This window comes from Saccopteryx bilineata, chromosome 5 (genome assembly GCF_036850765.1).
Source record: "Saccopteryx bilineata isolate mSacBil1 chromosome 5, mSacBil1_pri_phased_curated, whole genome shotgun sequence".
NCBI lineage: Eukaryota > Metazoa > Chordata > Mammalia > Chiroptera > Emballonuridae > Saccopteryx > Saccopteryx bilineata.
Genome location: NC_089494.1, coordinates 194,541,149 through 194,562,255, shown reverse-complemented (window position 1 = coordinate 194,562,255; position 21,107 = coordinate 194,541,149). Strand labels below are relative to the sequence as shown.

The following is a 21,107-nucleotide window of genomic DNA, read 5'->3' as shown; positions in this document are numbered from 1 at the left end:
AAAGTTATTTAAAAGGAAGAAATTCTGACACATGTTACAACATGGATGAACCTTGAAGATATTATGCTCAGGAAAATAAGTTAGTCTCCAAGGACAAATACTGTTATGATTCCACTTATATGGCATGCATAGAGTAGTGAAATTCAGAGACAGAAAGTATAATGGTGGTTTCTAGGGACTTAAAAAGGAGGAATGTCAAGTTATTGTTAAAAAGGTACAGAGATTCAGTTTGGGAATATAAAAGATATTCAGGAGTTAGATGGTGGTGATGGTTGAACAACAATGTAATTAATGCCACTGAATTGTAACCTAAACCTGGATAGAAGGGTTAATTTTATGTTCTGTATATTTTACCATTTTATATACACAGTGGTCCTTCGTCCATCGTGGGGGTTAGGTTCCAGAAAATCCAAGAGGCAGCAACCTTATATTTATTTTGTTATTTATCTATATTTTAAGGCTTTATAAAACTTCCTCACATTCTTATAAACTTTTCCTACACTGGGGTGTGTGTGTGTGTGTGTGTTTGTGTGTGTGCGTGTGACAGAGATAGAAACAGACAGACAGGAAGGGAGAGATGAGAATCAATTCTTCATTGCAGCACCTTAGTTATTCATTGATTGCTTTCTCATATGTGCCTTGACTGGGGAGCTACAGCAGACCGAGTGACCCCTTGCTCAAGCCAGCAAACGTTGGGCTCAAGCTGGTGAGCCTAGCTCAACCAGATAAGCCCGCACTCAAGCTGGCGACCTCAGGGTTTTGAACCTGGGTCCTCCACAACCTAGTCCGATGCTCTATCCACTGAGCCACTGCCTATTCAGGCTCCCACACTGTTATTAACTTTTCCCACGCTCTTATAAACACTTTCTATACTCTTAAACCTACGTAATTTTAACAACATATAAAATTCTATATGGTCAATCACCAGTGAATATACAGTAATATTATTTTAATATGTTTTAATTTATATTTTTATATTGTTTTTATTTCTTAGCCTAGAAAATGTTTATTTTACCACAAAAATTATTAAAATAATAAATATATAAAAATACCTCTATACCACAAAATCCCGCAATATAGTGATAAATCCGTGATACAAAATTAGATATATACAATTTTAAAATCCACAATACAGTGAGACTGCGAAAAGTGAACTACGATTTGGCAAGGGACAGCTGTATAGAAACTTCAGCCTGACCAGGTGGTGGCACAGTGGATAGAGCATGGACCTGGGATGCAGAAAACCCAGGTTTGAAACCCCATGGTCACATACTTGAACGCAGGGTTGCTGACTTGAGCTCAAGGTCACTGGACTGACCACGGGGTCACTGGCTCAACTGAAGTCTCCACCCCCTAAACCCTTGGTCAAGGCACATATGAGAAAATAATAAATGAATAACAAAGGTGCCACAACTATGAGTTGATGCTTGTCATCTCTCTTCCTTCCTGTCTGTCCCCATCTGTCCCTCTCACTATCTCTTGCCCTTTTCTCTCTCTCTCTCTCTTTCACTATCTCTCCCTCTAAAAGAAATTTCATATATATGTATTATATTCACATTTACATATAGAGTCAAATTAACCCTCCTAAGCAGCTTTCAATTCAGTGACTTATCCTACTCCTCAAACAGTCTTGTACTTGTCTGAAATTCAAGTTTGGTTTTTTTTGTTCTGTTTTGTTTTTGACAGAGAGTAATGGAGAGAGAGAAGTATCAACTCGTTGCTCTACTTTAGTTGTGTATCCATTAATTGATTCTTATATTGACCAGATTGAACTCAACACGACGGCTCAAGCCAATGACCCCAGGTTTTGAACCGGTGACCTTGCTGCTCTGACCAAGTTGAAATTGAAACTCTTAGTGCATTTTTATAACCTTGAAAAAAGTAACAGCACTTTCTTAATAAACAAGATTCAAATGTACTTACCTATTCTGGATTCCTGTAGGGTCATTTTTTAGATCATAGGAAATGACACCAAGAGCCAGTGCTAGGAAAATTGTTACGATTATCTTTTCAAAAAGAAAAAGACAAGAAAAAAAATTTCAATTAAAAGGTAAAAACTTAATATACCATTTATTATTACAGTATCTATGGCGACATAGCAAATCACTTTGTTGACATGGATACTTTAAATAATTTGGGAAAATATAAATCAGTGTATGTTATTACATAGCCTTATAACTTAAAATAAAAAATGACTGTGTGTTGGGGAGGCTGAGGGAGAACAGAGTAGACTACTGGAAAAGCTAAGTTCCTCCCAGGGCCTCCGGGCACTGCCAGATCAGGGTCCTGCTCAGGCTGCGGGGCTGGGAATGCCCTACAGAGTAGGGGAGCAGTGCAAGCATCTAACAAAGTTGTTCATGGAGTAAAATAAAATTCAAATGGCTAAGAATTTTGTCCTAAATTCTCAATCTTGGTACTAGTAAACAAGCATGATTTTATAAATTTCAAAAGGTTCAAATAAAAACAGATTTAAAATATACTTAACCTTAAAAGCACACAAAAGTGAATACATTTTTTTTGTTTTGTTTTGAGAGAGACAAAGGGGGAGAGGTATGAGGAGAGAGAGAGTGGGGGGGGGGGGGGAGAGGGAGAAAGCATCAGTTCATTGTTCCACTTAGTTGTACCACTGATTGCTTCTCATCTGTGCCCTGACTGAGGCTTGAGCCAGGGAACTCAGGGGTTCAGCCAGCACCCTCCAGACTGAACCAGGAACTCTGGCATCGCACTGGCGATCTCAGGATCAGCTTGAGCCAGCGACACCAGGATCAAATCAGCAACCTCAGTGACCTCTGCACTCCCAGATGACACTTATCCACTGCACCACTCGCTAGGGTTCATAAATACAATTTTTAAAGCTCATATAACAAAATTTCTAATAATTAAATATTGCATGATAAAGAAGTAAGGGTAAGCTGGGGCCTACCCATGTGGTAGGGGGCGGGAGGCTCCATGCCTCCATGGAAAAGGGCACTGTTGTCACCAAAGCATTCAGCCAGGTGCTTCCATTACCCACTCTCTTCACTGCTTCTCCAGCAAGTTCAGCCTGTAGGGCCTGAGGCCCATCGTGGAGAACTAAGCTGCCGATTCTTTCCCACTCTTTCTACCTTCACTAAGTCACTTTGATGAGTCCTAAGAGATTGGATGGACACCACTTTTTTTTTTTTAAGTGAGAAGGAAGATAGGCACAGTCCCACATGCACCCCAACCAGTCAACTCGCATCTACGGCCAATGCTTGAATCAACCAAGCTATTCTCAGCACCTGGGGTCAATACTCAAACCAATTGAACCACTGGATGCAATAGAGGAAGAGAGAGAAGGGAGAGAGGGAGGGGAGGAGAAGCAGATGGTTGCTTCTCATGTGGGCCCTGACAAAGGACCGAATCTGGGACCTCCACACATAGGGCCTATGTTCTATCCACTGATCAAACCAACCAGGGTCCACAAATTTTTTTTTTACAGAGTCAGAGAGAGGGACAGACAGACAGGAATGGAGAAAGATGAGAAGCATTAATCATCAGTCTTTCGTTGTGACACCTTAGTTGTTCATTGATGGCTTTCTCATATGTGCCTTGACCATGGGCCTTCAGCAGACTAAGTAACCCCTTGTTCAAGCCAGCGACCTTGGGTCCAAGCTGGTGAGCTTTTTGCTCAAACCAGATGAGCCTGCACTCAAGCCGGCGACCTCGGGTCTCAAACCTGGGTCCTTCCGCATCCCAGTCCAATTGATGCTCTATCCACTGCGCCACCGCCTGGTCAGGTTTCACATGCTTTCTTTTTTTTTTTTGCATTCAACCCTGGATCTTATACTAATAGATTATCAGTATTATCAGTTAGGATGTTTCCTAAATATTTTAAAATTCTAAAAGTATTTTCAAAATCAGCTTTCAAATATATTGACAAAATGATTAATCCCAGCTTTCAAATATACTGGCAAAATAATTAAATGATTAATACTGCCTTGCTTTTACAAGGTGCATGCCTCTGTGTTATTCTTTCTTACATTATAAAAAAGGAAACAGAGACAAAGTGAACTTTGCACAACTGAACAAGAAGACCCTGTTCATGTATCTGTGTATCTGACTCCTGTTTTAACCAACCCCTCAAAAAAGTCCCCTAAATAAGTGATTATATCTTTGTTCAAAAGTGTTTTCCAACATTTCTCAAGGTGAGTTCTAAAGGATGTTTATGGCCATCCCTAGAAAAATTAATTCATAGTCAAATGTTTAATACGCTAATAGGAATGATGAGCTATGATAATGTTTTCTAAGTGGATTTGATCAGAAAACCCTTAGCACACTGTATGAGCATTAAATCTTATACAGATAATCTATTTATTCCAGCATTTTTCAGATACCAACCTTGGATTAAATCATTATAAGCAAGTCTGACTTGTGTAATGACGAGTTCAAGTACAGCTGTAAGACTACATATACAAGATTTATCAGCGAAAAGGAGAGTAGGAGTTTTTATTTATACCCATTGTTCACTGCTGTGCACAACTTCCCGAATGCTGCACATAATCAATAGGAACTTATTGAGCAAATCAGGAAATGAACAAGGGCAGCTACCACACAACCACAAACATGGCTAAACAATTCCTTTACTTCACAATATTTGAAAAAATTTTTCTCTAAAAAGATAATCTATATACCCCTCAGCGAGATCTTCTGAGCATGGCTTTTAAGATACCTAGAGGGAGAAAAAGCCCAGTAGAGATCAGGGGAACTACCAGCTTTTAGGATACACCCTTAAAGGCTCCAACACCCCAAAGGGGTCTCATAGGATGCCATCTGGGTCCTGCTTCAATAGTGGAAAGGAAGGTCATTGAGTTAAAGCCTGCCAGGCTTACATGCCTCTGCTGTGAGGAAACAGGGACACTGGAAGGTAGGCTTCCCCCTCGCTCCTCTAAGGGAGGGTTCAGTCTCTTCCAGCCCTGCTCCAGCCACCTATGACCTAACCTTGCCCAGAATGCTGGGGTTTGCCACTGAAGGCTGAAGGTGCCCAGGGCCATCGGCCCCATCTACGACACTGTGGACGAGCCTAGGGTATTTCTTCCAAGAAGCAGGTAAGCCTGACCAGGTGGTGGCGCAGTGGATAGAGCATCCGACTGGGATGCAGAACGACCCAGGTTTGAGACCCCGAGGTCGCCAGCTTGAGCGCGGGCTCATCTGGCTTGAGCAAAAAACTCACCAGCTTGGACCCAAGGTCGCTGGCTCCAGCAAGGGGTTACTTGGTCTGCTGAAGGCCCGCGGTCAGGGCACATGTGAGAAAGCAATCAATGAACAACTAAGAGGTCGCAATGCACAACGAAAGACTAATGGTTGATGCTTCTCATCTCTCTCTCCGTTCCTGTCTGTCTGTCTCTGTCTATCTCTGCCTATGTAAAAAAAAAAAAAAAAAAAAAAAAAAGAAGCAGGTAAACTGATCTCATTTGAACAAGGGCCACTTAACTATGTTTTGCCTGAATAGTCAGATTTTTTATTCTTTCCTCAAAGATCTCTGTTGTGGGTGTTGACAGTCCTATTTTCTGCTGCTTTGCTTAATATATAGTGTTTCCTTTATCCCTCCTACCTCAATGCCCCACTCATATTTCAGGCTGGGACCTACTTCTAATGTAGAGCTCTCCTTCCCCCTTTTGCCAACTTATATTATGGATTTACCTTTGCCACCCAGCTTAGTGTATCCCAAGGTTCTCTTTACCATGCCACAAAGAAAAAAAAAGAAGAAAAAAGATAATCTATTACAGCTTTTCTAAACCAAAATTCTGAATCAGGTAGTCTAAAATACCACTCTAAAAAGTTTCTATAGCCCTGACCTGGTAGCTCAGTTGGTTAGAGTGTCATCCCAACATGCCAAGGTTATAGGTTTGATACCCAGTCAGGGCACGTACAAGACAACCAATGAATGCATAAATATAAATAAGTGGAATAAGTCAATGTTTCTCTCTCTCCCTCTACTTAAAAATGTTTCTGGGAGAGACAAGATGGCGCTGGAGTAGGCGGACGTACCAGCATCTACCTCCCAGAACCAAAGTGGATTACAAACTAATTTTATGAACTATCAGCTGGAAAAACCAACTTTGGACTAAACTAAAAGGACTCTTCAACCAAGGAATGCTGAAGAAGCCACACAGAGACTGATAGGAAAAGCGGAAACGCGGAGAGGGCTGCCCAGCTTCTCGGAGCAAACGGCAGCAGGGAGAGACTCGCGTGGCGGGAAGTGAGTTTAGCAGAGGGGAAAGGGTCCTGAGCCCCAGGAACAAAGCTCCAGCCTGCAGCCCCAGAGCCCAGAAGAAGCGTAAGGACAGTATTTAGCTGGAAACAAGTCAGAATACTGTTTGTGAGAGAGTCTGATTTCGCAGACCCTGGATCCTTCTTAAAGGGACCGCGCAGAACATCTCTCTCACAAACACTCACCCGGGGCTCCTGGGGATGGAGGGAGAGGGGAGAGAACCACAGTAACAGGAAGAGAGTGCAATCTAGGAGGCATAGGGAAAACATTTTGGGAGATATCCACCCTAACCCCTGGGACGAGTCACTCCCCAAAGCTGAAGTGAATATTTCCCCCGGAAGCAGCAATACCAGCAAAGGGAAGCAGGAGAGCAGCCAAACAAGCTCCCCCACAGCATTCAGAGCAGAGTCGCATAGAAGGAGGGAGCTTTTGGGTCTACAGTAGTGAGTCTTAGGGTCCGAGCTGCAACGCCCCCACCCACACGGCTGAGGGCGCGCCGGAGGGCAGGCGGCAGCGGGAGACAAAAGCGTGGTTCTGCTGGCAGGGTTAGAAGCCAGCTGGCCACCACTGGGCTCAGGTGTGAGCTCAATCTTGCCCAGCTAGGGAGAAGGGGGCATGCAAAAGCGGCCAAGCTCAGCTGCTGGCAGCCTGTAATCCAGCCTCCGGGAGAAGGGCGGGAAACCCGGAAAGAGTAGAAACCAGCCCCGGAGCAAGGGCAGAGGAGCACATCCCTGCCCCGCCCGTGCAACCCAGGCTTGCGGTCTGACTTGGTAGCAGGCTCCTCCCGCAGGGGTGGAGCCAAAAGCCCAGAAGAGGCAGAGTTCTGCTACGGAGCTGAGCTTGGGCACGCAGCCCTGCCTGGTGGTAGAGCCAAGGCTAGCAGCTGTTCCTTGAGTGGGATCATCCTGCAAAGGCAGGGCGAAAGCTCGGAAACAGGCGGAGACCAGCAGCTGAGCAAAGGTGCTCGCCAGTGCCCTCAGGACCGAGCATAACGTCACACACGGGGGCAGGGCAAAGGCCAAGGCCACCAACCCTTGTGCACCCCAGCAAGTGATCACAGCCACTCCCGTGAAGAGAAAATGCAGAGGCAGAGAAATACAACACAAATAAACCAAGAGAAATCCCCAGAAAAGGACCTAAGTGAATCAGATATAACCAAACTACCAGATGCAGAGTTTAAAATAACGATTGTTAGGATGCTCAAAGATATTAGAAAAACCATAGATGGCCATTACAAAAACCTAAATAAAGAGATAACAAATATAAAAGAGGACATTGAAATAATAAAAAAGAATCAGACAGAAATGACAAATACAATATCTGAAATAAAGAATACAATGGAAGGAATTAAAAGCAGGATGGATGAAGCAGAGAATTGAATCAGTGAGTTAGAGGACACAATAAATAAAGGCACGGAAGCAGAGCAGAAAAAAGAAAAGAGACTCAAAAAGTCTGAGGAAACTCTAAGAGAGCTCTGTGACAACATGAAGAGAAATAACATCCGCATCATAGGGGTTCCTGAAGAAGAAGAGAAAGAACAAGGGATAGAGACTGTGTTCAAACATATTATAGCGGAAAACTTCCCCCAATTAAGGCAGGAAAACATTTCACATGTTCAGGAAGCACAGAGAACTCCATTAAGGAGAAACCCAAAGAAACCAACACCAAGACACATCATAATTAAAATACCAAAGCTAAATGATAAAGAGAAAATATTAAAAGCTGCTAGAGAAAAAAAGACTATCACTTACAAAGGAGCCCCCATAAAGATGACTTCTGACTTCTCAACAGAAACACTGGAGGCCAGAAGAGCATGGCAAGAAATATTCAAAGTAATGCAGAACAAGAACCTACAACCAAGACTACTTTATCCAGCAAGGCTATCATTTAAAATTGAAGGAGAAATAAAAAGCTTTACAGACAAAAAAAAAACTCAAGGATTTCACTGCAACCAAACCAAGGCTGCAAGAAATGCTAAGGGACCTGTTGTAAACAGATCAAAGGAAAAAAAGAATATAGCAAAAGAGAAAAACAGTTTTAAAGAAAAAAAATGGCAATAAACAATTACATATCAGTAATAACCTTAAATGTTAATGGATTAAATGATCCGATCAAGAGACATAGGGTAGCTGCGTGGATAAGAAAACAGGACCCATACATATGCTGTCTACAAGAGACACACCTTAAATAAAAAGATGCACCATTATAAATATCTACGCACCTAATATAGGAGCACCTAAATATATAAAGCAGACTTTGATAGACTTAAAGGGCGAGATCAACAGCAATACTATAATAGTAGGAGATTTCAATACCCCATTAACATCATTAGATAGATCCTCAAGAAAGAAAATTAACAAAGAAACAGCAGACTTAAAGGACATATTAGATGAACTCGATTTAATAGATATCTTCAGAACCTGTCACCCTAAAACAGCAGAATATACATTCTTTTCAAGCGCTCATGGTACATTCACTAGAATAGACCACATGTTAGGGCACAAAAGCGGGCTCAACAAATTTAAGAAGATTGATATCATATCGAGCACTTTCTCTGATCACAATGGCATTAAACTAGAAATCAACCACAATAGAAAAATTGAAAAACTTTCAAACACTTGGAAACTAAATAGCACACTATTAAACAATGAATGGGTTAACATTGAGATCAAAGAAGAAATTAAAAAATTCCTAGAAACAGACGATAATGAGCATACATCAACTCAAAATTTATGGGACACAGCAAAAGCAGTACTGAGAGGGAAGTTTATAGCATTACAGGCATACCTCAAGAAGCTAGAAAAAGCTCAAATAAACAACTTAACCCTGCATCTAAAAGAACTAGAAAAAGAACAGCAAGGAAAGCCCAGAGCTAGTAGAAGGAAGGAAATAATAAAGATCAGAGCAGAAATAAATGACATAGAGGCTAAAGAAACAATACAGAGGATCAATGACACCAGGAGCTGGTTCTTTGAAAAGGTAAACAAGATCGATGAACCTTTAACAAGACTCACCAAGAAAAAAAGAGAGAGGACTCAAATAAATAAAATTAGAAATGAGAGTGGAGAAATAACAACTGACACAACAGAAATACAAAATATTGTAAGAAAATATTATGAAGAACTGTACGCCAAAAAACTAGACAACCTAGATGAAATGGACAAATTCCTTGAATCATATAATCTTCCAAAAATCAATCTGGAAGAATCAGAAAACCTAAACAGACCAATTACAACAAATGAGATTGAAACAGCTATCAAAAAACTCCCAAAAAAGAAAAGTCCTGGGCCTGATGGCTTCACAAGTGAATTCTACCAAATATTCAAAGAAGAACTAACTCCTATCCTTCTCAAGCTATTTCAAAAAATTCAAGAGGAAGGAAGACTTCCAAACTCCTTTTATGAGGCGAGCATAATTCTGATTCCAAAACCAGGCAAAGACAACACAAAAAAAGAAAATTATAGGCCAATATCCCTGATGAACTTAGATGCAAAAATCCTCAACAAAATATTAGCAAACCGGATCCAGCAATATATGGAAAAAATCATACACCATGATCAAGTAGGATTTATTCTTGGGAGGCAAGGCTGGTACAATATTCGCAAATCAATCAATGTGATTCATCACATAAACAAAAGAAAGGAGAAAAACCACATGATAATTTCAATAGATGCAGAAAAAGCATTTGATAAAGTCCAGCACCCATTCATGATCAAAACTCTCAGCAAAGTGGGAATACAGGGAACATACCTCAACATGATAAAGGCCATCTATGACAAACCCACAGCCAACATCATACTCAATGGGCAAAAATTAAAAGCAATCCCCTTAAGATCAGGAACAAGGCAGGGGTGCCCCCTTTCACCACTCTTATTCAACATAATTCTGGAAGACCTCGCCACAGCAATCAGACAAGGAAAAGAAATAAAAGGCATCCAAATTGGAAAAGAAGAAGTAAAGCTATCATTATTTGCAGATGACATGATATTGTATATAGAAAACCCTAAAGTCTCAGTCAAAAAACTACTAGACCTGATCAAAGAATTTGGCAAGGTGGCAGGATATAAAATCAATACTCAGAAATCAGAGGCATTTTTATACACTAATAATGAACTGTCAGAAAGAGAAATCAGGGAATCAATCCCCTTTACCATTGCAACCAAAAAAATAAAGTACCTAGGAATAAATCTAACCAAGGAGATTAAAGACTTGTACTCGGAAAATTATAAAACATTGATAAAAGAAATCAGGGAAGATACGAATAAGTGGAGGCATATACCGTGCTCATGGTTAGGAAGAATAAACATCATTAAAATGTCTATATTACCCAAAGCAATTTATAAATTCAATGCAATACCAATGAAAATACCAATGACTTACTTCAAAGACATAGAACACATATTCCAAAAATTTATATGGAACCAAAAAAGAACACAAATAGCCTCAGCAATCCTGAAAAGGAAGAAAAAAGCGGGAGGTATCACACTTCCAGATATCAAGTTATATTATAAGGCCATTGTACTCAAAACAGCATGGTACTGGCATAAGAACAGGCACATAAATCAATGGAACAGAACAGAGAACTCAGAAATAAACCCACAGCTCTATGGACAACTGATATTTGACAAAGGAGGTAAGGAAATACAATGGAGTAAAGACAGCCTCTTCAACAAATGGTGTTGGGAAAACTGGACAGTACCTGCAAAAAAATGAAACTAGACCACCAACTTACACCACTCACAAAAATAAACTCAAAATGGATAAAAGACTTGAATGTAAACCGTGAAACCATAAGCATCTTAGAAGAAAACATAGGCAGTAAGCCCTCTGACATCTCTCGCAGCAATATATTTGCTGATTTGTCTCCACAGGCAAGTGAAATAAAAGACAGGATAAACAAATGGGACTTTATCAAACTAAAAAGCTTCTGCACAGTTAAAGACAATAAGAACAGAATAAAAAGACAAACTACACAATGGGAGAATATATTTGACACAGCGTCTGACAAGGGGTTAATAACCAAAATTTATAAAGAACTTGTAAAACTTAATACCAGGAAGACAAACAATCCAATCCAAAAATGGGCAAAAGAAATGAATAGACACTTATCCAAAGAGGACACACAGATGGCCAATAGGCATATGAAAAAATGTTCAACATCACTAATGATTAGAGAAATGCAAATTAAAACCACAATGAGATATCACCTCACACCAGTCAGAATGGCGCTCATCAATAAAACAACACAGAATAAGTGCTGGCGAGGATGTGGAGAAAAGGGAACCCTCCTGCACTGCTGGTGGGAATGCAGACTGGTGCAGCCACTGTGGAAAACAGTATGGAGATTCCTCAAGAAATTAAAAATCGAACTGCCTTTTGACCCAGCTATACCACTATTAGGAATATACCCCAAGAACACCATAGCACCGTTTGAAAAGAAGAAATGCACCCCCATGTTTATGGCAACATTGTTCACAATAGCAAAGATTTGGAAACAGCCCAAGTGTCCATCAGAGGACAAGTGGATTAAAAAGCTTTGGTATATATATACTATGGAATACTACTCAGCCATAAGAAATGATGACATAGGATCTTTTACAACAACATGGATGGGCCTTGATAACATTATACTGAGTGAAAGAAGTAAATCAGAAAAAACTAAGAACTATATGTTTCCATACATAGGTGGGACATAAAGATGAGACTCAGAGACATGAACAACAGTGTTGGGGTTACAGGGTGGGGGGAGGAGGGAGGGGGTTGGGGGAAGGGAGGGGCACAAAGATCATGGCTTTTCAGCATTTGCCATATTCCCCCCTTAATCTATAGACAGACAGCAAATAATTACGTATGGTGTTCCCACTATAAAGACTGCTGTCTTAGGGACAAAGGCTGATAAACTATTTCAGCAGTTCCTCCTTCTTCAAAGACTTGTATGTAAACATAGAGCTCCATGGTTCATAGGACATACTCAAGCTCACTCCATGCTCCCTGGAGCTTTAGCACAAGGGAATGCCCCCCCCTTTTTTTTTTAGTATTTTTTCTTTTATTTATTTATTTTTTGTATATTTCTGAGGATGGGGATGGGGAGGCAGTCAGACAGGCTCCTGCATGCGCCTGACTGGGATCCACCTGGCATGCCTACCGGGGGGAATGCTCTGCCCGTCTGGGATGTTGCTCTGTTACAACCGGAGCCATTCTAGCGACTGGGGCGGAGGCCATGGGGCCATCCTTAGTGCCCAGGGTGGATTTGCTCCGGTGGAGCCTTGGCTGTGGGCGGGAGGAGAGAGACGAAGAGGAAGGAGAGGGGGAGGAGTGGAGAGGTAGATGGGCGCTTCTCCTGTGTGCTCTGGCCAGGAATCGAACCCAGGAATCCTGCACACCAGGCCAATGACTCTGACAGGTCTACCATATCATGCTTTTTACTTAAAAAAAAAAATTTACATTTCTTTTGATTACTGATGAACAGGAGACACCAAATCTTTTTTGCCTGCAAACTACTACCTTCTTTATTAGATCTAGCTAATAACACTGTTCTGTCTTTTTTCCAAATAGCTCCAGATATATGGAAAAGATTTATATAGGCAGATGGGGATCCTCAAACCCCTCAGCGAGATCTTCTGAGAATGGCTTTTAAGATACCTAGAGGCAGAAAAAGCCCAATAGAGATCAGGGGAACTACCAGCTTTTAGGATACACCCTTAAAGGCTCCAACACCCCAAAGGGGTCTCATAGGATGCCATCTGGGTCCTGCTTCAATAGTGGAAAGGAAGTCATTGAGCTAAAGCCTGCCAGACTTATATGCCTCTGCTGCGAGGAAACAGGGACACTGGAAGGTGGGCTTCCCCCTCGCTCCTCTAAGGGAGGGTTCAGTCTTTTCCAGCCCTGCTCCAGCCACCTATGACCTAACCTTGCCCAGAAAGCTGGGGTTTGCCACTGAAGGCTGAAGGTGCCCAGGGCCGTCGGCCCCATCTACGACACTGTGGACGAGCCTAGGGTATTTCTTCCAAGAAGCAGGTAAACTGATCTCATTCGCATAAGGGCCACTTAACTATGTTTTGCCTGAATAGTCAGGTTTTTTATTCTTCCCTCAAAGATCTCTGTTGTGGGTGTTGATAGTCCTATTTTCTGCTGCTTTGCTTAATATATAGTGTTTCCTTTATCCCTCCTACCTCAATGCCCCACTCATATTTCAGGCTGGGACCTACTCCTAATTTAGAGCTCTCTTTCCTCCTTTTGCCAACTTGTATTATGGATTTACCTTTGCCACCCAGCTTAGTGTATCCCAAGGTTCTCTTTACCAGGCCACAGTCACAGAGCTCCAGGGAAAAGCAACCTGGTCTCAACTCTCCAGGCAGAGGAGAACAGAAGCTCCATATCCACGCATGCTGCAAATGGCTTTTTCCAATCTACCTGAATTATTACCAGCTAGAAGCAGCGGTCATTGGGACTTGGTCATGAGCTGCAAAGTATAGAATGGTGACAACAATTCCAGAGCCATGCGGACTTTTCCTGTGGGGATCTTTCCTGGACTCCTGCTCCCTGAGACAGCTCCTAACAGACTGAACTGTGGTTGGGTTGCATTTTTCAGGGATTTGGCATGGTGATGGGGCCAACTTGGACTTGGTGAACTTGTGAAGGACACTACTCATTTATGGATTCTTGCTGTATTGGCCAAGAGTTTGCTTAAAGGCTTTTAATCACTGTAAAAAAAAAAATAGAGGACTGGATGAAGATGGGGCACATATACACCATGGTATACTATTCAGCTAGGAGAAATGGTGACATCGGATCACTTATAGAGGAATGGTGGAGTCTTGGTAGCATTGTGCGGGGTGAAATAAGCGAATCAGAAAAAAACAGGAACTGCAGGATTCTATACATTGGTGGGACATAAAAGCGAGACAAAGAGGCATGGACAGGAGTGTGGTGGCTATGGGGGTGGGGGGAGGGAAGGAGGAAGAGGGGGAGGGGGAGGGGTACAGAGAGAACTGGATGCAGGGTGGCAGAGGATGATCTGTCTTCGGGTGATGGGTATGCAACAGAACTAAATGACAAGATAACTTGAAAATGTTTTCTTTGAATGTATGTACCCTGATTTATTAATGTCACCCCATTAAAATAAAAATTTAAAAAAAAAGAAGCCAAGCACAAAAGAGTAAAAAAAAAAAAAAAAAAAAAAAAAAGAAAACATGAGCAGCTATGCAAATTGAGTTCAAGAACTGTATTCTATAGCTAAGATGCTTTTAAAGGGAAAAGACCTTCAGTTTGTGTGTTGTAAGACAATGATAATGCTACTTCTTTACCCAGATACAGTAAGGCCAAAATCATTTAAACCTGAGCCAGCCCTCCTTCAGAAAAGATGGAAATCACCCTCCCAGCTCTAACACAATTGTTTGCTTATGTAAAATTACTAATTTTTAACTAACTTGAATTTGTGCTATATATGATATGTGTTGTTGAATGATAATGTTGTCTATTTATTCAATTACCATTTTAACAAAAATTTATTTACTTAAGTCCTAGGCATGTGGAAGTAGCAGTGAATAAGACCAGTGGGGTCTCTGACCTTGACGAGTTTTCATTCTGTATTGGGTGATCACTGTGGTTTTCTCAGCTATTACACAATAATAGGCTATGACTATAATTGGACATAAATATAGAAATATGAGTTATAAGTGAAAAAAAATTGAGAGAACATATGCATTATATTAATGTAGCTGTCTTTATGGCCTTTAAATGAATATTTTCCAAAATTAGCATGTATTACTCTTTTGAAAAAATATACAGAACCAGTAAAAATATGGCAGAGTGAATTTATGTGGCTTTTTTTATTCTATGAAATTTTAGAGTTTCACATATATGTTCAATCTGATGGGTAGCTATATAAATTTGAGGTTCTTCTACCCTTGTTAAGGATTTCATTGTCTAATTATTGCAACATTTTTCATGATATATATTTCTGTTTATTTCTCTTTGTTATTTGTTATGGGTGTCATAAATTATATTTACATTTAAAAAAAAAGAAATTAAACTTTTACAAACTCAGATTTTAAAAGTAAAAAAAAAAAAAAAAATGTTTCTGCCTGACCAGGCGGTGGTGCAGTGGATAGAGCATCAGACTGGGTTGCGGAGGACCCGGTTTCAAGACCCCGAGGTCGCCAACTTGAGCGCAGGCTCATCTGGTTGGAACAAAAGCTCACCAGCTTGGACCCAGGGTCACTGGCTTCAGCAAGGGATTACTCAGTCTGCGGTAGCCCCACAGTCAGGGCACATATGAGAAAGCATTCAATGAACAACTAAAGTGTCACAATGCGCAACGAAAAACTGATGATTGATGCTTTTCATCTCTCTGTTCCTGTCTGTCCCTGTCTATCCCTTTCACTGACTCTCTCTCTCTCTGTAAAAAAATAAAATAAATTAAAAAAAATAGGTTTAAAAATGTTTCTATAAGTGACAGCTTAATTGTGTTTAATTTGTGCTATTGTCTGTTTCTACCTCCCAAATAGAGTGAGGACAGAGGAGAAATATAAGTTATATCAACATCTAATGTTTCCACACTAGTACCCAGCATAATTGGAAGAATCTGTCAGGTTACCTCAGCTATAGATGCCTGGGGATTACCCAGCAAGTTCTTGAAGGAACGCCTGGAAATCCATCTGACTTGATGACAGAAGGAGGTAGCATAGGTGATCTCCTTGAAGCCCTCGCTCTTCTTCTTCTGAACCCCTGAGAGTTGATCTAACTCAACTTTCACTTCTCTGAAGAAAGTAGAGTTGACATAGAGCTCAGCTAATTTTTCCACGAGTGGCTTATCTCTCTTGGAAGGCTCTTCAGTATCGTTTGCTTTGGAATAAAAGTGGACAAAGGGAAACATGAACAAAATAACTGATTTAGATCATTTTTCTGTAACCCTTTTCTAAGAATCTTCCCTAACATTTAACTCTAAGTTTGAGATTTAAAAAAAATGTTCCATCTGTGATTGCTTTACCATTAAAAAAATGTAGTTAATTGCCTGACTACTTCCATAAATTTATGGATACAGCAAACCCACTCCCCAATTCCTAGTTATATTTGTACCCTTCTAACTATAAAATAAACTTCTTACCATAAGGAGTTATAATTCTTAATAGAAAAGTCTCTGCCTTTCTATTATGTGCAAATGCATAAATAGTGAAGTTTTTTTATTTCAAGACACTATATAGAAATATTTTTGATGAAAAGTCCCACGGAACACACTATCATAGAAATGCTCATTTATAAATTACATGAAAAATACAGCACTCATGGAGGACAACAGAATCTGTGCTGACTATTGCTTTAGATTGAGTGTTTGTGTTTCCCCAAAATTCATAATCTGAAACCCAGTCCCCAAAATGATGGCATATGAAGGTGGGTCTTTTGAGGAGTGATTAGGTCATGAGGGTGGAGCCCATGTGAATGAGAGTAGTGCCCTTAGAGGTCCCAAGTTTCCTCCCTGCTATCCACCATGTCCCGAGGCAATGAGGAGATGGTGGTTGATCTGTGAACCAAGAAGAGGGCCCTCAACAAACACTGACTTGCTGGAGACCTGATCTTAGACTTCCCAGACTCTAGAACCCTGAGAAATGTTTGTTGTTTATGCCACTTACCTATAGTATTCTTGTTACAGCAGCCTGAACAATCAAAGGCAACTGGTATCAGAGGGCAGCATTAGTAATATAAATTCACAAGCCTCATTTTAATGACATATTATACTTCATTAACTTCGGCCAATTCAATTAGGTGATAATCTATGACTCTCAACAGATTCACATACCTTCTCCATCCTTGTCCTCTCTGGTTAATACCACAGCAGAGGATTCTCCATTGATGATATCCAGGAGGAAGTCTGCAGGGTTATTATAAGGCTCACGGTGGTAACCTACAAAACAAGGCAATTCAGGTACCTACTCTTGATGGTCTTGAAAAATAGAGACTCACTATTATTAACAGATGAGTAAGGTGAAGCGAAAGGAGACAGAATTTGACTTCTCTTTTATCTTCTTCACTTCTCCTACCACTAAGTTATTTTCTCTTTTCTTTTTTTAAAATTTATTTTTTTATTTTTCTACAGAGCCAGAGAGAGAGTCAGAGTGAGGGATAGACAGGGACAGACAGACAGGAACAAAGAGATGAGAAGCATCAATCATCAGTCTTGCGTTGCGCATTGTGACACCTTAGTTGTTCATTGACTGCTCTCCCATATGCGCCTTGAACATGGGCCTCCAGCAGACCGAGCAACCCCCTGCCCAAGCCAGCGACCCTGGTCCAAACTGGTGAATTTTTGCTCAAACCAGATGAGCCCACACTCAAGCTGGTGACCTCGGGGTCTCGGACCTGGGTCCTCCTCATCCCAGTCCGACGCTCTATCCACTGTGCCACCACCTGGCCAGGCTATTTTTTCTTTTTATATATTCAAACTCACAAAATGTCAACAATTCTGTCTCCTGGCACAAAGCCTACTCCTAACCCACCTAGGACTTCCAGATAGCCTTCCTCATCATAATTCTTGAGACATGAAGCACCCACTTAACAATATGCTCTAGATATTACCAGTACTTTTTCAAAAAATGAAATAGCCTGACTGGGCGGTGGCGCAGTGGATAGAGTGTTGGACTGGGATGCGGAGGACCCAGGTTCAAGACCTTGAGGTCGCCAGCTTGAGCGCGGGCTCATCTGGTTTGAGCAAAAAGCTCACCAGCTTGAACCCAAGGTCGCTGGCTCTAGCAAGGGGTTACTCGGTCTGCTGAAGGCCCGTGGTCAAGGCACGTATGAGAAAGCAATCAATGAAAAACAAAGGTGTTGCAATACGCAATGGAAAACTAATGATTGATGCTTCTCATCTCATTTCCTGTCTGTCTGTCCCTGTCTATCCCTCTCTCTGACTCTCTGTCTCTGTAAAAAAAGAAACAAACAAACGAACAATTTTATTGTTTTCTGTTAGTATTATTTAATATTTTTTCATTAATTTAAAATTCTTTCTAATAACAATCTATATCATCTAATAACAAAACCGTACACAATGGTTTGTGTACCATTTCATTGTTCTTATTTAAGTATTAAATGCATGAAGTAATAAACTACATTTTGGTATATCATTTTTTTTATGCTTAAAACTCTTATTAGAGCAGAGAACTGGTTGTGAAGTTATTTGAGTCCCATCACTGGGTGGAACCCATATTATCTCTACTAAAATATCATAAAGCACTCTCGTCTACCTTCTCTGCTCTCTTTCAGGATTCTACTAATGAAAGATCTCACTGTATGAAAAAGCAATCAGCCTGAGCAGGCGGTGGTGCAGTGGATAGAGTGCCGGACTGAGTTGCAGAAGGACCCAGGTTCGAGACTCTGAGGTCGCCAGCTTGAGCGGAGGCTCATCTGGCTTGAGCAAAAAGCTCACCAGCTTGAACCCAAGGTCGCTGGCTTGAGCAAGGGGTCACTCAGTCTGCTGTAGCCCCACGGACAAGGCACATATGAGAAAGCAATCAATGAACAAGGAAGGTGTCGCAACGAACATCTGATGATTGATGCTTCTTATCTCTCTCCATTCCTGCTGTCTATCCCTCTCTCTGAATCTCTTTTAGTAACTGTAAAAAAATGAATAAAAAAAAATTAAAAAAAAAAGAAAAAAGAAAAGACAACCGTACCAGCTGAGGCAAAGTATCCCAAGGCCTCAAGAGCAGGCCCATGGAACACCAGTCTTCCTGAGGCCAGTAAGGTGAGGCTATCAAACAACTTGAAGATGGAATAACGAGGCTGATGAATGGAGAAGATGATGGTTCGTCCCTGTTGAGACATCCTAAAGTGAAAGTGAGAAAGTAATGAGTCATTAAACATCTGAATGTTTCATTTCTTTGCAATAAAAGTTTAGTCCTGCCTTTTGCTCAGTTGTTCCTGGTTCAACTTGATTTCTCCTTGCCAAAATCATATCTCATATTATCTTTCTAATATTTAAGAAACCTAAATTCAACACTGTTATGAAAGGAGTTTTTTTAAACTGTTTCCGTAGCCTGACCAGGTGGTGGTGCAGTGGGTAGAGCATCGGACTGGGATGCGGAAGGACCCAGGTTCCAGACCCCAGGGGTTGCCCCCTTGAGTGCAGGATCATCTGGTTTGAGCAAAAAGCTCACTAGTATGGACCCAAGGTCACTGGCTTGAGTGGGGGGGGGGGGTACTCAAAAGAGAAAGAAAGAAACCAAAATAAACAAAGAAACAAAAACCAACAACATAGGTATGAAGGAGGAAGAGGACAGAAGGAGATCAAAAGCAGTTACCGTATTTCTCCATATATAAGATGCACCATTTTTCAAAAAATTTGGAGTCTAAGAACTGGGTGCATCTTATACAGTGGTTGTAGATGTTTTTACTTGTATTTCCTGCGTTTTCACACTCATTTTTGCGCTCAATGTTGCCTTTTTTTTTTTTTTTTTTTTTTTTTACTGAGACAGGGAGAGAGAGAGGGATAGACAGGGACAGACAGACAGACAGGAACAGAGAGATGAGAAGCATCAACCATTAGTTTTTCGTTGCGCATTGCGACACCTTAGTTGTTCATTGATTGCTTTCTCATGTGTGCCTTGAGTGCGGGCCTTCAGCAGACTGAGTAACCCCTTGCTGGAGCCAGAGACCTTGGGTCCAAGCTGGTGAGCTTTTGCTCAAACCAGATGAGCCCACACTCAAGCTGGCGACCTTGGGGTCTCGAACCTGGGTCCTCTGCATCCCAGTCCAATGCTCTATCCACTGCGCCACCACCTGGTCAGGCTTTTTTTGTGTGTGCTCATTGTTGAAGACATGATTTGTCAGACAGATGGGGACAAGCTAATCAATGGGAATTTTGACAGTGATGATTGTATGAATTTTATGATGAATAAAACTTGATTTCAATAACTTTATGTAATACATTTTCCCCCCAAATTTTGAGCCCCAAAATTAAGGTGTGTCTTATACATGGGGAAATACAGTAAATGTCAAGACTTGGGGAATTTAGGCAAGGAGACATGGCATTTCTTTTATTATTTCTGTAAGATTGAAACTGAATGGTTTCCTCGTCATGAAATTATTCATATGCTGAATTTTTAAGCTCCAGTACTTCAGAATGTGCCTGTATTTGTAGTTAGAACCTTTAAGGAGGTGACTAAGGCTATATAGAAGGTCACATGGGTGAGCCTTAAGCCAATAAGAACTAGTCTTCTTACTTTGAGTTTTGAACACACAGTGCAGCATGAAGATGGTACACTGTAGAATTGTGCCCCCGAAACTTGTGTAATCTTAGTAATCAGTATCACCCCAATAAATTCAATAGATAATTTCTTAAAAGTAAGAAAGGAATAAAGATAAGATATATTTAAAAAGAAAAGAACTAGTGTTCCTGCATAAAGAGGAAATAAGATACACTAAATATATGAAGTGAAGACACAGTGAGAAGACAGCTACCTATGAGCCAAGGAGAGAGTCTCCAGAGAAACAATCTTGATAATAACTTCAGTTTGGACCTCTGGGCCCCAAGCCTGTGAAAAAATTAATTTCTGTTGCTTAAGCCACCCAATCTGGGCACCAGCCTGTGGTACCCAGACTATGTGATGGCAGCCCAAGCAAACTAATTCACTAACCAACTTTCTACTCATCTTAGATCACTGGGTTCCATTCCCTCTGGCCTCTTAAAGTTTCAACCACATTGGGAACACTCTGCCTCAGGGCCATTTTCTGTTCCTTCCAACTAGAACTCTCTCTCACCCAACAACTCTCATATCCAGAGCCCACTCATAGCTCAAATGGCACATTACTGATGTCTTTCCTGATCATCCTGCTATGTAATATGGCACATCCCACCCCCACCACATTCGTCTTCCCTATA

The 21,107-nt window shown here is 41.0% G+C and overlaps 1 protein-coding gene across 1 annotated transcript in view; it reads right to left on the bottom strand.

Annotated features, from left to right (window-relative positions):
- LOC136337810 (broad substrate specificity ATP-binding cassette transporter ABCG2-like) overlaps nucleotides 1-21,107 on the bottom strand; it is a 44,583-nt gene that overhangs the window by 13,072 nt on the left and 10,404 nt on the right. The window contains exons 6-9 of the mRNA XM_066279638.1: nucleotides 18,901-19,052; nucleotides 17,031-17,135; nucleotides 15,831-16,078; nucleotides 1,924-2,006 (exon numbers count right to left, since the gene is read on the bottom strand). Coding sequence (XP_066135735.1) covers nucleotides 1,924-2,006; nucleotides 15,831-16,078; nucleotides 17,031-17,135; nucleotides 18,901-19,052 — 588 coding nt within the window. The remainder of the gene's footprint in view (nucleotides 1-1,923; nucleotides 2,007-15,830; nucleotides 16,079-17,030; nucleotides 17,136-18,900; nucleotides 19,053-21,107) is intronic.